Here is a 21955-nt window from a genome sequence, read left to right as displayed (position 1 = left end):
GGTAACAGGAAGCAATGGCCCACAGAAGTTCTGCATTGACAAGGTTGGCAAGGAAACATGGCTGCCCAGAAGCCATACCTGGTGAGCCTTCTTTGGGTGGGAAGTGGTAGAGCCACATGGATCCGATTGGCTGGTTCCTCACAGTCCAGTGGGGAGGGCACCTTGGGCCTGGGCTCCGAGATTGGGATGTCAAGCCGGAGAAGTGGGGCTGTGACCACCTCTCCCCCAGCTTTTGACCTACCCCTTCTTCCATACTGAAACAGAAACACTTGCACTCCAGTAGGCGCACAGCTGCTGTGCCAAGGGCCCCTTCTCCCTCACTGCCATTTTTCTATAGTCCTGTACCTTCCACTAATGCCATCAAGGGTCCAGGGCCTAAATCACGGAGGGCTGACATGGTAGTGCCAGGGTCCCCGCCCTCCTGATGCCCACTGTTCTCTCCTGTCCTGACAGTTTCAACCGCCTGGATCTCCCACCCTACAAGAGTTATGAACAGCTGAAGGAGAAGCTGCTGTATGCCATTGAGGAGACCGAGGGCTTTGGACAGGAGTAACTGAGAGTGTCTCTCTCGCACCCCTCAGCACACATGTAGTCCCGTGTCCTCCCTGCCCGACACGCCACTGACCATGCAGCCCTCAGGAGGCCCCCATGGAGGTGGCCCTGTGTGGGACCTTGCTTTCATCATGTTGGTGACAGAAGAGCCAGCAGGTGTTGTGGCCTTCCCTCCTACCTGCTGGTGGAAGTCCAGAATAAAGCCCCTAGTCACCTTTGGCCCCATCATCCATTGCAGTCTGAGGGCTGACCCTGTCTTCAGAACTCCCCCTAGGACCAGAGCCTGGGCTGTGTGAGTACGTGAGGGAGCAGGAGCAGCCTCCAAGGCTGCTTAGGTGAGATCAGCCACGTGGGATGGCTGCCCTGGAGTGAGAAAGCCGAGGGTCTTGTGCAGGCGTGGGAGGTTCTGCTAGAACTTCCACGGCCTGTTTGAAATGCAAGTCTGAGGAAGAGACTGCATGGCGGCATCTTCGCTTCCCTTCCAGGCAGGCTGTATCCACAGAGGTAGAGCAGTGGACTTGATTCCACTAGTTCTTGGTGCAGCCAGTCTCTTCCCAGCCAAGGACTGGGTGAGCCCCACATCAGGGATCCCCGGTGGGAAACAGCAAACTCCCTCAGGCTGGCCTTCTACATAAACTTGAAGCATCTATGCGTAGGGTTGTTTCCTGCTTTGATTTTTGGTATGCTGCTGTCCCTTTCTGTCAAGGAGCTGGTGCCTTGGGTGTCCTGAGGCCTGGAGGGGGCCCAGCACCATTGGTCCAGTTTTCCCAACCGTCGCTTCTCTCAGGAACCAGCTTAGCTGTTCTGTGAGCTCAGTGGGCCTCACTTGGCGGCTTGACTGCTCAGCAGCCAAGGCCCTGAGCTCAGTACACTTGCGCCTTCACTAGGATTCCCTTTGCTTCATGCTGTCACCTAGGCTGGGCCCCAGCAAGGGGCAGATGGGCCCAGGGTCTGTCCCTGAGCCTTTGGAGCTACAGCAGCTGTCAGTCCTTAGCTTTGTATGGAGGCATCCTGGCTAGCAGAGGCTGTGTAGACTTGAGTCTTTATCAGCCAGTGGAAAATGGCGCCACTGAAAACTAGCAGAAGGCCCTGAGCTGCTCCAAGGGCCTGGCTTATTAAACACCCACTGGTCCCCATCATGGGGACACAGCCTCTGAATGAAACCTTCTAGTTGTGCAAGCTCTGCTTAGGTGCTCCCTAGTCCAGGCTCCCAGGGCAGTCAGGCTGTAGACCAGCTTTCTGGTTCTACAGCCAATCCCTGAAGCCTTCTGAGGATGGTCTCTCCTCTATATCCAGGGAGGTTCAGCCCACACCAGCTCTGCAGGCCGGGGGAGGGGAGGGGCTGGCTTGCTGCAGTGCAGCCCTTCCTTTGATCACTCACTGTACTTCTCCCGCACATGTCACCACAAGGGCTGCTGGGGGTGGGAGCTGCCAGTGAGGGTGTTCACGTGTGTTTGTATGTGTGCGTGCATACATGTATATAACTGAAGTGTCTGTGGAATGCCCTGCAGTAGCACCACTGGGTTGGACTGTTTTGTAATGCCCACCTTGCCTCGGTATTGCCAGTTTCTTGTGCAATAAACAATCAGCAGCTGTGGGTGGTGTTGGTGTGGCTTATCTACAGGCTCACTGCCCTCTAGGCCACAGGCCTCTGAGCCCTATGGACTCTCCAGCCCCTGACCAAGGCAAACTCCTTGGCCTTTGTGAGTTTGAGAAGTGTGCGTGCCATTACTGAGCCAGCCTTACCTACTTTTGGGAGGTATAGATGGTCTGATTGTACCTGTGTTTTCCAGAAGTGAGATAGTTGGTCATAATTTTTAAAAACTGGTCCTGGGTGCTGTCTCTGAGCTGCTTTTTTGTTCAAAGTGAGTGCTCTACCACATGAGCCACAGCACCACTTTTTTAAAATAGTTTATTGGAGATAAGAGTTTTATAGAGTTGTTTGCGTAGGCTGATTTTGAACCAGGATCCTCAGATCTCAGCCTCCCAAGTAGCTAGGATTATAGGTGTGAGCCACAGGCACCCAGCATGAACTTTTTTTTTTTTTTTTAAGACAGTATCTCACTGGCTAGTCCAGCCTGACTTGAAACTGACTTGTTCAGCCTAGCCTTGAACTTGGGATCCTCCTGCCTCTACCTTCTAATTCTGGGTTTATAGGCATGCACCACCTTGTCTGGCTGCACCTTTACTTAAAAAGTTCAAATTCACAGATACAAAGGTCTCCCTCACTCATAATTTCTTGCTCACTCTGATCCCCTTCTGGAGGCAACCATTGTTGTGGCTTTTTGGGGGGAATCCCTCCAGACATACTGTATGTCCCCACAGGCTTTTGCCATGCCAGCCTCATCACTGCAGTTTACACCTGTGAGCTCCTGTCTCTTGTCCTATTCTAACTCACGCCTCCTGTCCATGCACTTGTATATGACTTCTGCCCTTTTTCTAGAAGCTTATTCTAAATACCAAAGTGACAAAATGTTTCTATTACTACCATTTCATAGTTTACTAAATAGTCTAATGCAGTGATTTCTAGCACAGCTTTCCTCTTGGTTTCTAATTACCTCTTTCCCTCTTTTTGTTATAATCTCAAGTCTTGATATTCTTTCCTCTTTTCCCTTTCCTCCCACTTCCCCATAACTGGGGGCTTGAACTCTTGCTCAACTTTCTTACAAGCTGTTGCTCTACCACTTGAGCCACACCTCCATTTACAGCTTTTTGCAGGTTAATTGGAGATAAGAGTCTCAATAATTTTTCCTGCCAGGCTGGCCTTGAACCACAGTTTTCAGATCTCATCTTCCTGACTGGCTGGGATTATAGACATGAGTCATGAGCACCAGCCTATTTTTTTTTTGTTTTTGGCCAGTCCTGGGCTTGGGCTCAGGGCTTGAGCACTGTCCTTGGACTTTCTCAAGGCTAGAGCTCTACCACTTGAGCCTCAGCACTACTTCCGGCTTTTTGCTATGTATGTGGGGTACCGAGGAATCGAACCCGGGTCTTCCTGCATGCTAGGCAAGTACTCTACCACTAGGCCAAACTCCCGGCCCCTAGCCTATTTTTTTTTCTTAGTCTAAAATGTTTCAAAAAAACTAGACTGGAAAAGAGGCCTCACCCCAATAGTGATACATATTATTAGACAGAGGTACATATTATTTTAGAGGTGAAGGTCAGGAGGGCGTTTGGGTGCTCGAAGAGTTCCCAGTGGGTGTCCCAGGTGTCCCTAAAGCTTGTGTGAACAGGACTGTGCCAGATCTGGAAAACTCAGTTCTTGCCCTCCTACTATCCTAGGCATTGGGGTTCATATCACCTTTCTGGAAACACAAAAGGTCTGTGAGCTTCCATTTAGAGGGATGTTTACAAATAGCAGGCTTTACTGGCAGTGACTCAGACTTGGCATCCGCAAGGCCCCTCTCCTCCTAGGGAAAAAGAGTCCACCTTGCAAAGCTATGGCCACAGCGTATTTCCCTACAGTCTTCCCTGGGACCAGTGTAAATATCTGTAGTGCAAGGCTCTCTCACTCTGGGGCACCGGAGTCTAAAGCCCACTTTCCTCTAGTCCAGGCTTGTGTGAGGAGCTGATTCAGATGGAAATGTATGAATTGACTTTGGCTTTTATTTATTTATTTATTTATTTATTTATTTATTTATTTATTTATTTTTGGCGAGAGAGATTTTCACTGTAGTTCAGGTTAGCCTTGAACCCAAGATTCTCTGGCCCAACCTCCTGAATGCTGAGATTGCCTAGTCACACCATCTGATATTTGCAATTTTTGAGCATTGTCATGAACTCAGGGACTCACTTATCAAATTATCCCTTTTGTTGTGTAAATACAAGAAAGAAAATGGATCATCTTAGGTATATAGTTAAATGATATTAAATATACTTATAATGTCCAACTGTCACCACTCTCCAGCTCTAGAACTTTTTTTAAAAAAAAAAAGGTTGTGCTAGCCGGGCATGGTGGCTTACACCTGTTATCCTCGCTACTCAGGAGGCTGAGATCTGAGGATCAAGGTTCAAAGCCAGCCCGGGCACAAAAGAACCTGAGACTCTTATCTCTAATTAACCCCTAGAAAATGGAACTGAGGCATGGCTCAAGGGTACAGTGGTAGCCTTGAGCTGAAGAGCTCAAGGACAAGGCCCAGGCCAAATTCAATCCCCATGACCCCCCCCCAAAAAAAATAAAAAAAGATTGTTATACTTAGTTGAGGATGCTTTGATGTTTTGCATCACTGTGAAGGCCTCAAGTTCTGGGATTACAGGCATGTGCCATCACCCCTGGCTTCAGAAATTTTCTCATAATATAGAGGCTGAATGAATTCTGAAACTCTGAACCTATTAAGCAATATTGTCTCATTCCTCTTTCTCTTCTAGCCAGGCAGTACTCATTTTACTTTCTATCTTTACGATTAACTACCTACCTCATATAAGTGGACTGTTATAGTATTTTTCCTTTTCTTATTGTCACTTAGCATAGAGTCTTCCAGGTTTATGTAGCATGTGTCATAATTTCCTTTTCCTTTTTTCTTTTTATGTAAAGGGTTTGAGCTGAGCATCTCACCTTGTTGGTCTGGTATTCTACCACATTAGCCATAACTCAGTCTTTTTGCTTATTTTTCATATAGGCTCTTACATTACTTGCTGGACCCCAGTCCTCTTGCTTATGTTTCCTTCAGTAGTTGGGCAACAGGTGTGTTTCATCATCCCAGGATGTCAGTTGTGATGGAGTCTGTGAGCAATTCGCCCAGGCTGGCCTTCTGATCTCTGCTTCCTGAGAACTGGAATTACAGGCCTGAGCCACTGTATCCACAAACATCCCACTTCTTAACAGTACTGGGCCTTATGTTTTCTAGGCAAGTGTTCTGTCACTGAACTATAACCCCAGCCTGTATTCCTAGCTACTGAGAAGACTGAGTTCAAAGCCAGCTCTGGCAGGAAAGTCCATGAGACTCTTATTTCCAATTAACTACCAAAAGACAACTGGAAGAGGAGCTGTGGCTCAGAGTGGTAGAGTGCTAGTCTTGAGTGAATAAATGCAAGGATAGCACTCTAGGCCTTGAGTTCAAGCCCCATGACCAACAAAAGTACATTAAATTTAAATATCATCCAGGCATTGGAAGCTCATACCTATAATTCCAGCTACTCAGAAGAGTGAAATCTAAAGATCACAGTTCATAGCCAGCCCAGATGAAAACCCCAAGAGACATTTATCTCCAATTAGCCACCAAAACATGGGAAGTAGAAGTAGTTTAAGTGGTATAGTGCTAGTCTTGAGCAAAAACAGCTAAGCAAGAACATGAAGCCCTGAGTTCAAGCCCCCAGTACCCATGTCATAAAGAAGGAGAAAAGAAAAAAAGAAAAAAGGAGCTGCATGCTGGTAGCTTACTTTTGTAATCCTAATTACTCAGGAGGCTGAGATATGAGGATTGCAGCTCAAAGCCAACCTGGGAAGGAAAGTCCACATGAGAATCTTATCTCCAATAAAATTTAATCAGAGGACAGGAAGTTTGGCCTAGTGGTAGAGTATTTGTCTAGCATGCATGAAGACCGGGGTTCGATTCCTCAGTACCACGTACATAGAAAAAAGCCGGAAATGGTGCTAAGGCTCAAGTGGTAGAGCTCTAGCCTTGAGAAAGTCCAAGGACAGTGCTTAAACCCTGAGCTGAAGACCAGAACTGGCAAGAAAAAAAAAATTTAATCAGAAAAAAGCTGGCAGTGAGGCTGGGGCTCAAGTGGTAGAGTACTAGCCTTGAACACAAAGAAGCTAAGAGACCGTGCCCAGGTCCAGAGTTGGAACCCCAGGACCTGAAAAGAAGAAAAAAAAAAAAAAACCTGGAAGGCAAAGTATGGTAGTGCATGCTACCCAGCAGTAGAGGTGAAGGATATTTGTGTTCACGGCTGGCCTGGGCAAAGCTAGCATGAGACTCCTGCCTAAAAACAAAAGGGCTAGAGATATGGCTCAAGTGGTAGAATGTGAAGCCTTGAGTTTAACCCTTACTACTGGGGGAGGAGAGGAACTTTAACAACCCAAAGCCAAGGGTTCTCCCAAAATGCTATAGTGAATTCTTACTTGATCAACCTCTCTGCTCCAGATATCATAAAGACACACAAAATATAAGAAAATGAAGGGCTTGTTCAAAAGCAAGGTAAATTATTGTGTAGGGCCACAAAGAAAACCCAAAGTGCAAACAAACTGTTGAGTGAGAAAGGCTGTGAACTTTGGCTTCTGGGCCTCGCAGTGGGGCCAAGTATGGACAGCTCATGACAGGGTCTGCACTGAGTCCAACACGGATGGAAGGTGCGGACAGCTTGCTGCTCCCCCATGGTGACAACAGGCCAACCAGCAAGCAAAGACATGTTCCTGCTACTGGGCTTCTGGACTCTGGCTTTGAGCATGGTGGAAGCCGAAGCACCAAGCCAAACCACACTGCCAATAGTCCTGGACCAGGACTATTCCCAGGTTACATGAGGTCAGGGTTCCATGCTGCCATTGGAAGATTGGGCTCCAGAGTGTAGGAGGAGGCAGCTGAAACCCTCAGACAGGAAGCAACAGGACAGAGAACATTTGGCCCTGTTTCAGAGGAAGAAACCCACGGGGCGTCTCTTACTTGCAGTTCCTTAATAATAAGGACCCTTACATTGAAGCCCTCATGACCTTACATTGAGATCTCTGCTTGAGGGAGCCAGTTACTATAGAGATAGAATGCTTAAATTTGAATGTGTCTCTAAATTAATGAGTTGAACATTGGACCGTCAACTTCATGAGTTTTAATAGTATTAGGAGGAGCTGGGTGCCAGTGGCTCATTCCTAGCTGCTCAGGAAATGGAGCTCTAAGGATCAAAGCCAACCCAGGCACAAAAGTCCTTGAGACTCTTACCTCCAATAAACTACTCAGAAAAAGGCAGAGGTGGTGCTGTAACTCAAGTGGTAGAGCACTAGCATTGAGCACAGTCTCCCAGACAACACCCAGGCCCTGAGTTCAAGCCCCAGTACAAGGAAAAAGAATAGTATTAGGAGGTAATTGGAGTTAGATGAGGTGAAAAGGGCAAGGCATCCATAGTGGCATTAATAGGGGGAGAGAGAGTCAAGTTATTACACTTGCTGTTTTGCCATGTGATGCCCTCTGCCATGTTATGAACTGAGAATGCCCTCACCAGACACAGAAGATGCTAGTACCATGTTTGTAAACTTCCCAACCTCCAGAACCATGTGCCAAATAAACTTCTATCTAAATTACTCATCTCAGGTATTTTATTATAGCAACGGAGAATGAGTGCGATGGAGGTAGGGTGGAGTGTGATGGTGGTGGTGGGAGGAGCAGGACTGGGTAAGAAGTATGGCTGGTGAGGTTGAGGTGGTGGTGGTGGTGTGTTGATGCTGGGGTGGGAGTGAAGGAAGACTTAAGGGGGTCTGGCTGGTAAGATGAGTTTCCTTTGATTATTGCTTCCAGGACATGGTGATGTTTTACTTTTGTATTTCCCACTGATGTTATCCTCATCCAAGAGCATTCATTAGGCACCAAAATTAAGAAAAAAAAAAACATAATGGGGGTGGAGGGATTAAAAACAAAAGGAAGTAGGGTGAATTTGTTCCAAGTATATCATATACATATAGGGAAATAGCATAATGAATCACCTATGTATAATTAATATGTAGTAAACAACAAAACCCAGGGCTGGGAGTGTGGCCTAGTGGTAGAGTGCTTGCCTAGCATGCACGAAGACCCAGTTTCGATTCCTCAGTACCAGCTATGTAGAAAAAAGCAGAAATGGTACTGTGGCTCAAGTGGTGGAGCTTTAGCCTTGAGAAAGCCCAGGACAGTGCTCAGGCCCTGAGTTCAAGCCCTGGGACTGGCAAAAATAAAAAAGAAAGAAGAAAGAAAAGAAAGAAAGGAAGGAAGGAAGGAAAAGAGAAAGAAAGAAAGAAAGAAAGAAAGAAAGAAAGAAAATAGTACCTTTAATACTTAAAAACAACAACAAAAAAAACCCCACCCATGTGTAGCCTCTGCTCATTACTCTTGTGAATTCCTGTTCCTGCAGCTGGTGGATTTCTTAGTTCGATGAGCGCCTGCTGGTGCTTTTCAGGGTTGTGGCATAACCTTCTCTCCTTGAATGTATGCTGGTTGAATTCTTGTTTCTAACCAACAAAATGTGGCACCAATGAGGCAATGTCACTTCTGTGATTTAATTGCCAAAGATGATCACATACTTCTTGCCAGCTGTCTCCCTATTGTCTTCTTGGCACGAGGAATCAAACTGTCTTGCTGGAGAGACCCACATGGCAGGAGATGAGAACCTCAGCCCAGTGTGGTCCAGGAGGACCTAAACCCTGCCAACAGCCTTGTGAGCTTGGAACCTAGACTTTTCCCTTCCGGAACCTTCAGGCATCTACAGCTCGGCAGCTTCACCTGCAGCCTGGGGAGCCACCCTGAGCCGAGGAAGCCAGGTAAGCTGGGCCTGAGCTCCACAGCCATAGAAACTGGGAGATAACAAATGTGTATTAATTTTAGCTGCTAAATTATCTAGTAGTTTGTTACCCAGCTATAGATAATGAACGCATTATTCTCAAATCAGATCACAATTTTATTTATTTTATTTATTTATTTTTGCCAGTCCTGGGTTTGGGCTCAGGGATTGAGCACTGTCCTTGGACTATCGCAAGTCTAGTACTCTACCACTTGAGCCTCAGCACCACTTCCGGCTTTTTGCTATGTATGTGGGGGTACCGAGGAATCGAACCCGGGTCTTCGTGCATGCTAGGCAAGCATTCTACCACTAGGCCAAACTCCTGGCCCCCACAATTTTATTTTATTGACCAGAATCTTACAAGGTAGCCCAGCCTGGCCTGGAACTACTCCTGTCTCAGCCTCCTGAGTGCTGGGATCAAAGCATGACATCACCATGCCAAACACAGGGTTGTGGTTTTTAACTAATGGAAGAAAACATTTCCCCCTCCCGCTTGGGGAAGGAGACTACAGGGCATATATCCCCTGTCTCTGCCCCCTCCTGACATTTTTGCTTGCCCAGGGTCTGGCCCAGCCTGTGACTGCAGCTCTCTGCTTCCAGTGTCATTAGTACTTGTCTGGGCCTCCATCCAAACCCACTTGGCAAGACTCATGTCCAGTCTCTCAAGGACAATTTGGAGGCCATTTCCTGTGTAATTACAGCGTGCGTGGCAGGGGAGATGGTGCCCTTGTAGCAGTCAATTAGCTTGAAGGACGGTGCTTGCAGCCCCAGCCTCCCACACGGAAGGGAGCATTTGAGGCTCAGCTCTTGGCTCAGTGGCCTCCTTTTGAGCACCTGGGCTGGCCAGCTGTCGCTGTGGAAGCTTTGTTTCTTCTGGGAGGCAACTCATCCCCCAAGTTAGGATCTTGGAGGCATGGTTGTTTGCCAGCTGCCTGCAATTGACCCATACTAGTTAAACTAGGGGGTGGTTGAGGAGTGGCCCATGTATTTAAGCATTGATTACTATCTGGTCCCTCTCCAAAAGAGAGCCACACCATGGATCCTCTTTGTCATAGAATACAAGAGGCCTCTAAGTAAATGCTATGCAACAGTGAAGCATGGCAAAGTAGTGTGCAGGTGAAAGGTCTACCTTAGATGAGGATGCAGGATTCTAATATAGAGATCTGAATTAGAGCCCAGGAACATGAATGTTTAATAATTATTATAGTTAATTCTGATGTTGTTTTCACTATTTGAATAGCTGATCTATAATGTTCAATTAAGAGCTTTAAAAAATGGAAATAAATTCATTAACTTCCCTTCCCTCTTACCCCATGCTCCTGTTCTGGAAGAATCCTCAGGCAAGGGACAGGCATTTTTTCACCTGCAATACTCTACTGCTGCTGCTGGTTTAAAAGACCCCAGACACTATCCAAATTCCTTTTAAATCTTACCTATATGGTTGCAGCCCAAAGTAGAAGTGGAAAGAAGCAACTTTTAGGGAGGTTCGCAAGTCTACGAATAACTGAAACAAAAGGGGTTATGAGCAGTTAGCAGCGCCATCTAGTGTTGAAGAATGATAAGCAATTTCTCTTTTTGGGGGGCCCTGGAAACACTGACATTATGGATTCTTCTTCCTTTTGTTTTTGTTGTTTTCTTTGTATACATCAATTTCCATACTCTCAGAGTCAATTGTTTATCTAGTCCAGCAACAAAAATAGCTGTTAGTTCTGGAAAAGATCTTTGTGTTGGTTCCCTGGCAAGAAGAGATAATGCCAAGTTGACTGGTTCAGGCCATATGGAAAGGAGTGCTATATTATGTATGATTTTAGGGAAAGGGTAAATGTTTTCTTATGCATTACCTAAGTCAAATATTCCTCTGACTTCCCAGCTTGTCCTGTGGTTCTGGTTTTAGTAGATGCAGGAAAGTGGTAGAAAACAGCACATAGCTTCCTAGTAAACAGAGTATTGCCCTTTTTATGAGGGCAAGTGTCAAATCATTTACTTGAAATAATTGCATGTGTTTGAATTTTCATACTCAGGAGTTCAGAAGTTGGCATACTGGTATGTGTCTAAGCCCTGCTTGATTTACTTTGCATGTAACACTCTGGAGAATATGAAAGGCCTATCAATGAAGAGGCTGTCCCCTTTGTCCCTTCAGGTTTTTGATGCTTCGAGCTAAATAAGACAGTATTTAATTCATTGGGTTGGCCTTAAGCTCTTATTCCAATCCTGATAGTTTCCATCTTTTTCATAAGTGAAACTCATACTCTCAGGGACACTGAAGATGTTTTGAGGCAGAAGATCATGAAGGAGTGAATGCCACTGTGCGTGAGGTCTGACTGGAGCAGGCTGGATTCTAACGTCACTGGGAAATGGAGGGGACACTAGGTACTAGGTAGTGGAGCTTTGGTGAGCTCCAGTCTTGGGATCAGAGTTCTTTTCCAGTGTTTTCAAAATCAAGTTATTTAGGAAAATTTTCTGGAGACGGTCATATTCAAACCCAAGGCTTCATTTTTGGTATAGGCTCTGGGTTTTGTGGTCACATGGTTCCTATTTGTTTTTTTTTTTTGTTTTGTTTTGTTTTGTTTTTGCCAGTCCTGAGGCTTAAAATCAGGGCCTGGGCACTGTCCTTGGACAGTTTTTCCTCAAGGCTAGCATTTTGCTACTTGAGCAACAGCATCACTTCTGGCTTTTTCTGAGCATATGGTACTGAGGAATTGAACCCAGGGCTTCATGCATGCTAGGAGAGCATTTTTTTTTTTTTTTGGTGGGTCATGGGGCTTGAACTCAGCCTGGGCGCTGTCCCTGAACTTGAGTACAAGGCTATTGCCCTACCCTTGAACCAAGTCCTACTTCCCATTTTCTAGAGGTTAATTGGAGATAAGAGTCTCAGGTCCTTTTGTGCCTAGGATGGCTTTGAACCTTGATCCTCAGATCTCAGCCTCTGAGTAGCTAGGATTACAGGGGTTAGCCACCACGCCTGGCTAGGAGGGCACCCTTACCACTAGGCTACACTCCTGGGCCCACATGGTTCCTATTTATGTAAGACTTCCTCAACAGCCTACCCGCTGACAGCAGCTAGGCCTTGGAAAATGTGCCTGACAGTAAGACTACAAACCTATTTTTGCAGCGCTGGGGATCAAGTCCAAGTCTCATTTGTTAGGCAAGCATTTTACCATGGCTACCTTGTTAGCCCCTTAAAATACTTTTCTTTTGAAAATGAAGCTTCCATTAAGAAAACAAGTTACTTTTGCCCTGTGTCAAACATTTTACAGAAAAGGGCCTGGCCACTCCTGTTTCTTACTCTACACACATGCTAATCCACTAAACTATTACAAGCTTAAAAGCTTGTAGCATAGTGCCATCTCACTGGTCCCTGGAAAAGCTTTCAATGTCCAACTCACACTATTAAAAACAGACCTGAGTTCTTTGTGGCCTCAGTTCAGGAGTGCACTTACTCCTTATAGGAAAGATGAATTCCTTAGGTGGCTCTCCACATTCTCTCTGACCTGATGCCTCAGTCCCTGGGCCTCTGGTTCTCTTATACTTTGTCATGCTCATTCCTGGATCAAAGTCCACTGTCTACTTCCTTCTCTCATGTCAGCAAGTTCTAAACATGGCAACTGCATCTCAAAAAGTCCTCCATTATTCCCATGACTTGGGATGCTTTAAATTTTGAACTATTTCATATTTCTTTCTCTTTCTTTCTCTTTTTTTTTTTGGCCATTCCTGGGCTTGAGCTCAGAGCCTGAGCACGGCCCTTGGACTTTCTCAAGGCTGGAGCTCTACCACTTGAGCCTCAGCACCACTTCCGGCTTTTTCCTATGTATATGGTTACTAAGAAATCGAACCTGGGTCTTTGTGTATGCTAGGTAAGCACTCTACCACTAGGCCAAACTCCCGGCCCTCATATTTCTTCTATTTTGTTAGATGCAACAACTATCTGAGATAGATGAAACTGTCTTCTCTTGTTTTCTTTTTTTTTTTAATTTTTTTTATTGTAATTAATAAAAGGGTTACATGATATTTGCCAGATAGAAGGTACATTAATTCACATACATTGATACCCTTTCACATGTCTTGGTACCCATTACCCTCCCCCCAAACCCCCCTTCTCTTGTTTTCTTTTACCTCAGAGTTTTAATGAGCCTCAAGGACCTGACATGGGTGTTCAAGAATAATCATTTTGTTTTCCATTTTAACCCTTTGGCAAGCATAGACAATGTTTCTGGCCACTTCTAGGCATTATAATTTCATGATACAATTTCTGAGACTCAACTGACTTACCTTTTGTGCTATTTTATACTCAAAAATTTCTGATCATCCATAACATGCATTTGAGACCTGAAGCTTCAGCTACTCAAGAAAGAAAATGAGTATCTAGGTTACTCCATTAAATGAAGTAACTTATTTTCTTATCCAGTAGGAGCACTGGGTATAGCTATTCCATTCCTAGCAACATTCTAGAACTATGTACTGCTGTAGTGCAAAGGAATGTTTCGGGGCCTTCAGAGATGTTTTATTTCACCCTACCATTGCATGATGAGGAATCTGAGATGCAGACTAGGCCCAGCATTTGTGGGATGGGTGCTAGAGGTCCTTCTCTTTCCTTAAAGATATCAAATCTAATAGAGAATTCAAGGCAGGGTTCATGCCTATCATCCTTGCTACTCAGATGGAGATTGGGAGGATCAGAGTCAAGGCTGGCACAGGCAAACAGTCAGAACAAACAAAAACTCAGGTACTATGGCATATGCCCGTCATCCTACCTATGTGCAAAGTGTAAATAGGAGGACTGTGATCCAGGCTGGCCTGGAAATAAATATAGGACCTTACTGGGAAAATACTGAAGTAGTAAGGCTGGGATTGTGGCTCAAGTGGCAGAGGAACTACTAGCAACTGCAAGACCCAGAGTCTGTATCCCTGCAACTGCCAAAAGAAACCAAACAAAAAAAGTAACAAAATGAAGAAACCCAATTGAAACAATGTAAGGGGCAGCTCCAATGGGAGATTTTCTTTACCAGTCCTGGGGCTTGAACTCAGCCTAAGCACCATCCTTGGGTTTTCCTCAAGGTTAGCACTCTACCACTTGAGCCACAGCACCACTTCGGGCTTTTTCTATGTATATGGTACTGAGGAATCAAACCCAGGTCTTTGTGTACACTAGGCAAGCACTCTACCACTACACCAGACTCCCAGCCCGAAGATATCTTCTTGCTACTACAAACATCACCATTCTCCAAAGTCAAAAACTACTAGAACACAGACTTAAAAACCAAGCCATTTAATTGTGTCTTTGAAGGTAAACAACGTAAGGAACTAGATCCCAAGCCCTGAGAATGCAAGAGCTACACTGAGGGTCCAAAACATGGCGTGCTGTTCTCAAGCTGAACCTTCAAAAGGGCCAGGCCTCAAGGTGTCAGGAGGTGGGGAACATATGGACCAAGGCATTCCATTTAGCAATTTTGTCAATCACCAGAAACGGACCCCATGAATCTCTTAAAATGGGATCAAATTCAACTCCTGGTTTTAAAGACAAAAGAATGAAGAGGACGCAGTGGAATGCTGAGTTCTCTTTGCTTTTCTCATACAATCAAGACGCCTGAGCTATCGCCAGATTCACGGCAGCTGAAACTGTGGTTTGGGTTCCTGATCAGTTTGTGTCCGTTCACTTCCAAGGACTGCCACATGAAGTGACTGCGGTAGAGCTCTCACCGAGGCTGAGCGTGAAAAAGAACCCTCTAGTGGCACACTGACTTAGTTTGTAAGATTTTAATTCACACATTAAAAAAGCTACAAGTTTTACTTTTTCTCCTTTTTCTCTTCTTTCTTTCCATCACCCTTCTCCTTGTCTTTCTCCTTGTCTTTGTCATCTTTCCTCTCCTTCTTGCTCTCCTCCTTCTCCTGCCCTTCCTTCTTCTCTGCGTCGCGGTTGGCGATCTTGTTGTTGATGAGGTTGTGCAGAGCAACCACAGAGCGGATCAGCGAGGCCAAGTACACCACCACCATCTGGTCGTTGGTCTTCAAGTAGAAGGCCTTGACGAACTCTTGCAAGCTGACATCTGGCAGCAGGTTGAAGACGTCCTGCAGCTGGTAGATGATCTGGTGGTTGATAGGCAGCTTGCCCGTGGCTACTTTCTCCAGGTAGCTCCTGATATCCAGAAGCTTGGAGTTCAGTCCCTTCAAACCATGAACCTGGTTTGTGATCCGCTGTGAGAGAGTGCCCACCGTGGTGTCCTTGATGTCCCTGAAGAAGCCACAGAAAGGCAGGAAAGAGCATCAGGCTACTGCATGCCCAATACCCAACTTGGCAGGGAAGGGCAAATTTTCAAAAGACTGTTACTTGCCTATTTGCTAGAGTCAGGCATACATGACCTTAGTTCTGTTGTCATCTGGGGTATGTGTGTCTATATTCCACCTTTCTCACCACAGGGCAGTTTGCAGAAGATATGAAAACCAAGAGCTAAGCAGGTAGCATCTAATTATAATACTAGTATTGGTATTTGGGAGGCCAAGCAGACAGAGTTCAAGGTTGGCATGGCCTGCATAGTAAGATCTTATCTTAAACAAAAGGGAGGGGGGAAGGGGCCCAGATGGTGCTATAACTGATTCAAAATGGGAGAATCATTACTGCTGGCTCACCCAATTCCTGTTATAGTCTCTGGACAACCAATGACTCTGTCGCTGTACGAGTGTCTTACCTTAGCAAGTGCTCCACTCCAACCTCCTCGGCTTCCTCTGCTCCAATCTCACTGGTCACATGCTCAAATGTTTTTGACGTTGGTGTTCCATCCTGGGAGATGACGTTTACTTATAGTTATTCACCTTCAACAAACAAACTTGTGTATTTTTTATACCCTGAATCTTTTGCTTTTAGTCAGCTCATTTAATGAGTGTCTCATTGGGATCCAATGGCAGTGATAGGTCAGGTGAATTCTGAAAGTCTAGTTTTCAAAGCTAAGATCATTGCAGGGATACTCACTGATAGCTTATTTGTATGTTGCACTGACCTCTAAATTGTTTCTGGGGAAATCCTGCCATTTGGGTACTGCTTTCTGGTGGTCTGCCGTAATGATCTGTGGGAGATGATCTGGATCTCTGGACAGCTTAGGGACTTTTTGATGGGGCAGGAGAGCCCCTACAGCCAGAGACCAGTTTGCCACCTGGGGGAGAGGGAGGCCTAGGAGGTGCTGTGATCTGTTCAGAATGAGAGAAGTGCTAGTGCCATAGCATGTGATAAGGGAGCTGAGGGGCCTTGGGCAAGTCACTTCATTAACTCTATGTGCTGTAAAAGTTAGCTCTTATCTTTCTCAGGATGGTATGAATCATATACCCTCCTCCCTTTTTTTCTTTTGAGCCTTGCAGTCTTTAGGATTTCATAGAAAGCTCTCAGGTACCAGTTCTTCCCCAGCCCTGTGCTCCATTCATCCTCTAGTAAAGTGCTTGCTTCCTGGGTAGGAGCAGCTCCAAATTCCTTTCCTAAAAATGTAATGCTAAAAATTATGTAAAACAAGCCAACAACACTAGACATAACAAAAGCCTAACTGCAACCAGGCAATAAATTAGGCTACAATCCTGATCCTTTCTACTCCCCAAAAGAGGAAACCAGAAGGATAGGGCAGGAAGCTACTCTTAAATATCTTCTTCCAAACTTTACAACACAATGTTAGGATAAATGCCACACATCTAAATCTAAAAGAAGACTGAAATCCATCCTACAACTCTTTGTTTTGCCATCCAGCTTTGGGCAGCTCTGACTTACTATAGGAAAACCTGTGCTCTAGCTTGTAAGAATTTAAAACCTTAAAGAGGAAGGAATATTGATAAAGAACGGGCTCAACAAGAATGGACGTCCCATCAGACGAGGGATAATGCCCCCAAACTCTATAATTGGGCATCTTAGATTTCTCTGATCCTCTGTTATTTCTAAAATTAGACAATAAAAAATTCTAGATCAAAATTGCCAGCAGAAATCAACTTCCTGTTTGTTACAGATAAAGGACGTGTTGACTTGAAAATGTAAAACTCTCCACTAAGTCTCCAACTGAATTCCCTGTGTGCACAGCAGGCTGACTTACATCATGAACCTCTTCCACTGATATGTAGGCTTCGGTGGGCAGCCCCAGGTCCTTTGGTTTCACATCAATAATAACCAGTACCTGACAGAGAAATACAGCTTAGTGCATGTCACACTGGAAATGAAGGCATCATTTCACCCTTTCTTCTGACTGCTGAAATTATTTCATTCGTTTAATTAGACAAGCCATAAAATAAGCTTATATTCCAAATGAATGATCCTGTCACTTGCTGTGGTGTATAGTATGGTTAAATGTAAGAAATGAGGAGAGCCCAAATTCATTACAAAGCCATGGAATGCTTTGCTATCCAAATTGGTTCTGCGATGCTCTTATTCGAGTTAGTGGGCAAAGAGAGTCCATTTTTCAGGAGAGTACTTACTGAGTTAGGGCAGTATCTTTTCATGAGCTCGTTGATGGCGATGTCATTCTTGTGTAGTTTAGGGCCTGTGTGGTACCATCCAACTATTCTTTCTCTGGCTGGGAAGGAAAAACTTAGGCTTAAATGATTTCATGAAGATTGACAGAAGCAGCTCAAGAAGGATAACATCAGTTTTGTGTTCTCTACCTTTTTGAGAATTTGATGACCTATTTTATGATACTAGAAAACCTAAAACGCAAACAGAATTTCTGGAAAACAAGCAGTGTGAGATCCGGAGACATGAATACCTCAAACTAGTTTAATGGACCAGTCACACATTAAACAACTAGAGAACAATTCCAAGGCAATATAAAAGCAATTGAAAGTTCATATCATCCACATGGCAGCTGCCAAGTGCTGTGGGACCAACTATATCCAAAGCAATGTAGTTGTTGTAATGAAGTAAAATCCAAGTGACATGTCAGACCCAGAATACACACCACACATACACTCACTCTCAAGCTTTAGGGGCAGGTGGATTTTATTGTCAAGAGTTCTGCTTTTCTGCTGCAATCAGAAGACTAGCCCTACCCTCAAACTAGGTAGTCAGTATCCTGCCATAACACCCTAGAAAGTCAAAGACTTACCATTGACCTTCTTAAACATTCCATACATGTTTTCCAAATAATCATGGTCTAAAAACCAGACTGAATCATCTTTGTCATCTTCGTCAAAAGGGACTAGAGAGAAAAAAAACATTAAAATTTAGTTTAGGATGCTAAATAAATCACAGCAGTCAGAAGCTGAGATCCCTAGGCCAAATCCAACTCACTTTTTTGTGTTTTGTATGGGCATCTTTCAGTCACCCTCATTAAAAATGAAAATTTACACAAAAATTCCACATTTCCAGCTTTTCTAAAAGCTAGAAGACGTGGCCACTGCTGGCTACCTGCTCTTCAGCTTCTAAATGCTCCATCACTTTCTAATATGTTCCATTAGACAACCACACTGGAGTTTATGATGTTTAATCAGATTATGCCATAAATTCTTCTTTTCTTTTTGTTGCAACTTTGATCAGGAAACCAATACCTAAAAGTAAAGTTCTTGCAACAATTCATGATTCAAATTCTAAGACTAAAGGTTCCCGATAGCCATGGTTAAGTTTAAGGAAGGTGCTGACATGCCTAAAACATGGCCTCACTCATTTTTGTTATTGTCTATAGTGCATAGAAGAAAATTAACAATGGAGATCACACAGCCTAATTACAGCATTTACCAGCTGGTGTAGTGCATAGCCAAAACCAAACTCAAAAGGAGACTTGAGTTGGGTGCCAGTGGCTCATGCCTTCAATCCTAGCTACTCAGGAGGCTGAGATGTGAGGATCATGGTTTGAAGTCAGGCCTAACAGAAAAGTCCCTGTGAGACTTCTCTCCAGTTAACTTAAAAACCTGAAGTGGCACTCTGGCTCAAGTGGCAGAGCACTAGCTTTGAGCACAGAGAGGCTCAGGACAGTGCCCAGGCCCTGAGTGCAGGATGTTTCTCTCTTATCCATTTCCCTCTAACTTAACCTTTTATACTAAAAAAGAAATCCTTGCTACATCTTTCAAAAAAAGGGTCAGTTAGCATTTTAGTTGTGCTTAGAAAATGTAAAGACTGCTTTTTACCTGCAAAACTGTTGGATACATCAAGTACTTTCTTTTGCCAGGATCCCAAAAGCACACCAACAACTCGCTTCTGGTTTCCAACCTTGCCAATTCTAAGTGAGAAAACAGGTAGATCAGTCTGCATAGTGGAACCAACAGTTAGATACTTAAGGGTAGATTATCAACAGTTGATACAATTTACTCTGGAACAAACTATCCTAAACAAATGTGATATAGGGTTGAGGTAGCCAGCCATGATACATGAGGAATAACTCATACTTTGCATTAGTGCTGGCAGTTTTTATTTACCACCGGCTGCAAAGTAATATATACTTAGAAAATAGTCCCATTTTATTTTTTCCTTTGCAGCTTTCCCATCTCTAATCTTTTCCCTAGATCTTTTCAGGGCCAAAGCTGCTAGACTGGTATCACTCTAGCCACTGAGGCATGGTTTCCAGGTCAATTCTTTTGTGGACCACCTGTCCCATATCTACAAGTGCCAGGAGATGTGCTTTATGAGGCAGAAGGTGGAAGGGAGCTGATAGGAAGGCTGGGTGAACAAGAATCAGGACGAAGAGCTCCATTCAAACTTCCTCAGTGAGTTCCTTCTAGAGAATCACCCTCACTGACACTTACCTATCTGCAGGAATTACCACAAGCAAATGTAAGACACAGAAACAACACAATTCCCAGCTAAGGAATGACAAAAGCCAGTGTAAAATGCAACAATTCCTTGACTAACCTCTAGTTTCACACTGACCTAACTTTTTAAAAGCAAGTATTTTAGCAGGTCTATCTATCAAATGTTTACTAAATCTGGCGTTTAGAACAAAACCAAGGATTGTTATTATCATTTTTCTTTGAAATTAGTTGCAAACATTTCAAACACTAAGCTTCCACATATTCACTTGTCCCTGGCAACAAGTGTGTGGCCCGTCACAACACCTAGAACCCCAGGAGTTCTAATAATTACTGTGCAGTAGCAAAGCCCACATATTAGGCTGAGGGCTCCTACAAATGGAGACCATAAACCTCATTCTTGCTTTTGGTTGAATCAGCAGCACTAAGCAAGGTCCAAGAGAATGGGGGGGGGGGGCATTAGGCAAGCACGATTTTATAGCAGGTATTTTATGCTAGTTCAAGTTATTATCTGGTAAAACTTGGGAACACGTGCAACAGGTCTAGCAGGACAAACAGCTTCGGAAGGGGGGGGGGTCAGGAAACAACAAAAGGTGGTGGCAGGTGAGAGGCGATCGCTCACCAAGAGGGCGCTCGGTGGGATGTTCTCACACCTAATTCGGGAACGCCCGTACCTGCAACGGCCTCAGTTTTTACAAGAGACCCTTGGCACACCGTCTACCTTCTAAAGATGGCCCCAAACCCGATGCCCATGAAGGCGCCCCCCAGTCCAGGAAGCCCGGAATCTCGGTGACAACCTTCCCCACAAGGGAGCGCCGGGCGGAAGTGCCGAGTCTTTCCTGGTGGACCGGGCGGGCGTGTGGTGGGGGCCCGGGCCTGGGGACCTGCGTGTTGTGTGTATGTGGAGGGGGGGTTCGGGGTCAGCTGCAGCTTGTTCTCCCCTCTCCCCCCCATTTCCGTCAACGAGCCAGCACCCCCATGCCCCGGAGCGCAGGCTGGGGCGGGGACGCGAGGCGGGCCCAGCCGCCCGGCTCCCGAGGCCGAAGGGGTCGGAGCCCGTCCTGCCTCAGGGCCGCCGCGCCGTCCCCGGCGTGCCCGTGACTCAGCAGCCCCCGCGCCGAGACGCTGGGCCGTCCGCTTACCGGTTGAAATGATCCACCACACTGAGCAGCACCAGGGGGTGGACCACCACCTTCTGAACCGCCAACTCCGGCATCGCGACTAACCCCGCCCGCCAGGCCCAGCTCTCGGCGACCCGCAAACACCGACGGCGGGAGCGACGGCCACACTGGCGGATCCTCCAGGCCAAGCTCCTCCCCTTCCGGTCCGGTTATCACTGCGCAGCCTTTCTTCCGCTCCCAGAGTGCCTCGCGCGGCGTGCCCACAGTGTCGCCGGGGCCGCCATGTTGTGGAAGGGAAAGGGCTGAGGAAAGGCGGGGCCGCCTTGGATTTCGCGCCTGGAGGTTCTCTGCACTTCAGAGCTGACCTGGTATTGGGCCTGAAATGGCTTTTTACCTCAGTTCCTTCTTAGCTCACCAATCTCTTCTTCTCTGAAAACTTCTAGAAAAAAAAAATAAAACCCCGACACACTCTTGAGAAACATGAATAATAGTAACTTAGATTTCCACAAATCTCTTACAGAATTTCATGAAGGAATTTGGTATAAATGTGGACAATTTCTCTCATCATCATTATTATTAATTATTATTATTGTCCTGGGGCTTGAACTTAGGGCCTGGGCTCTGCCCCTGAGCCTCTTTGTGCTCAAAGGCTAGGGCTCTATCACTTGAGCCACAGAGCCACTTCCAGCTTTTGGTGGTTAATCGGAAATAAGAGTCTCACAGACTTCTCTGCCTTGACTAGCTTTGAACTCTGATCCTCAGACTGCAGCTTCCTGAGTAGCTAGGATTATAAGTGTGAGCCACAAGTGCCCAGCTTATCTCATTTTTATTGTAGAAAATGTCTCCCTAATCTTTACAGGTTGACCTTACTTAACTTTTTTTTTTTTTTTTTTTTAATCTTAACTGGACTAGCAGAAAGCAGTTGGTGTCAGGCTGCAGAAGTTGATTTTCAAATTAAAAATTTGTATGAGAGTTGGAGAAAAGATGAAAGACCCCAAGTATGTTTTGTTATCTAGATAAGAAAGTGACAAAAAAAGGAAGACTAAACTAGGAAAAGTAGAAGAAGGATATGTAAGCTTATTTACAGAGAGAGGCAAATTAGAGTTCAGACAGGTTTATAT

The 21955-nt window shown here is 45.3% G+C and overlaps 2 protein-coding genes across 4 annotated transcripts in view; one reads left to right on the top strand and one right to left on the bottom strand.

The window, feature by feature from the left end:
- Wwp2 (WW domain containing E3 ubiquitin protein ligase 2) overlaps positions 1-2148 on the top strand; it is a 112613-nt gene extending 110465 nt beyond the window's left edge. For all 3 annotated transcript variants that reach the window (XM_090357352.1, XM_090357350.1, XM_090357351.1), the window contains 2 exons: positions 9-81; positions 454-2148. In XM_090357352.1, the coding sequence (XP_090213478.1) occupies positions 9-81; positions 454-553 (173 nt within the window). In that variant the 3' untranslated portion in view covers positions 554-2148. The remainder of the gene's footprint in view (positions 1-8; positions 82-453) is intronic.
- Positions 2149-14262: 12114 nt separating this feature from the next.
- Psmd7 (proteasome 26S subunit, non-ATPase 7) lies at positions 14263-21029 on the bottom strand. The gene is made up of 7 exons (XM_090357349.1): positions 20856-21029; positions 19096-19187; positions 18078-18170; positions 17452-17549; positions 17073-17153; positions 15696-15787; positions 14263-15241 (listed from the first exon to the last, which is right to left on the bottom strand). The coding sequence occupies exons 1-7, from the start codon at positions 20927-20929 to the stop codon at positions 14797-14799; spliced, it is 975 nt and encodes a 324-aa protein (XP_090213475.1). The 5' UTR covers positions 20930-21029; the 3' UTR covers positions 14263-14796.
- Positions 21030-21955: the final 926 nt, after the last annotated feature.

Source organism: Megascapheus bottae, chromosome 24, assembly GCF_031878675.1.
Source record: "Megascapheus bottae isolate mThoBot1 chromosome 24, mThoBot2.hap1, whole genome shotgun sequence".
Lineage (NCBI taxonomy): Eukaryota > Metazoa > Chordata > Mammalia > Rodentia > Geomyidae > Megascapheus > Megascapheus bottae.
The sequence above is the reverse complement of the archived record's forward strand: the minus strand, read 5'-3'. Positions and strand labels throughout refer to the sequence as shown.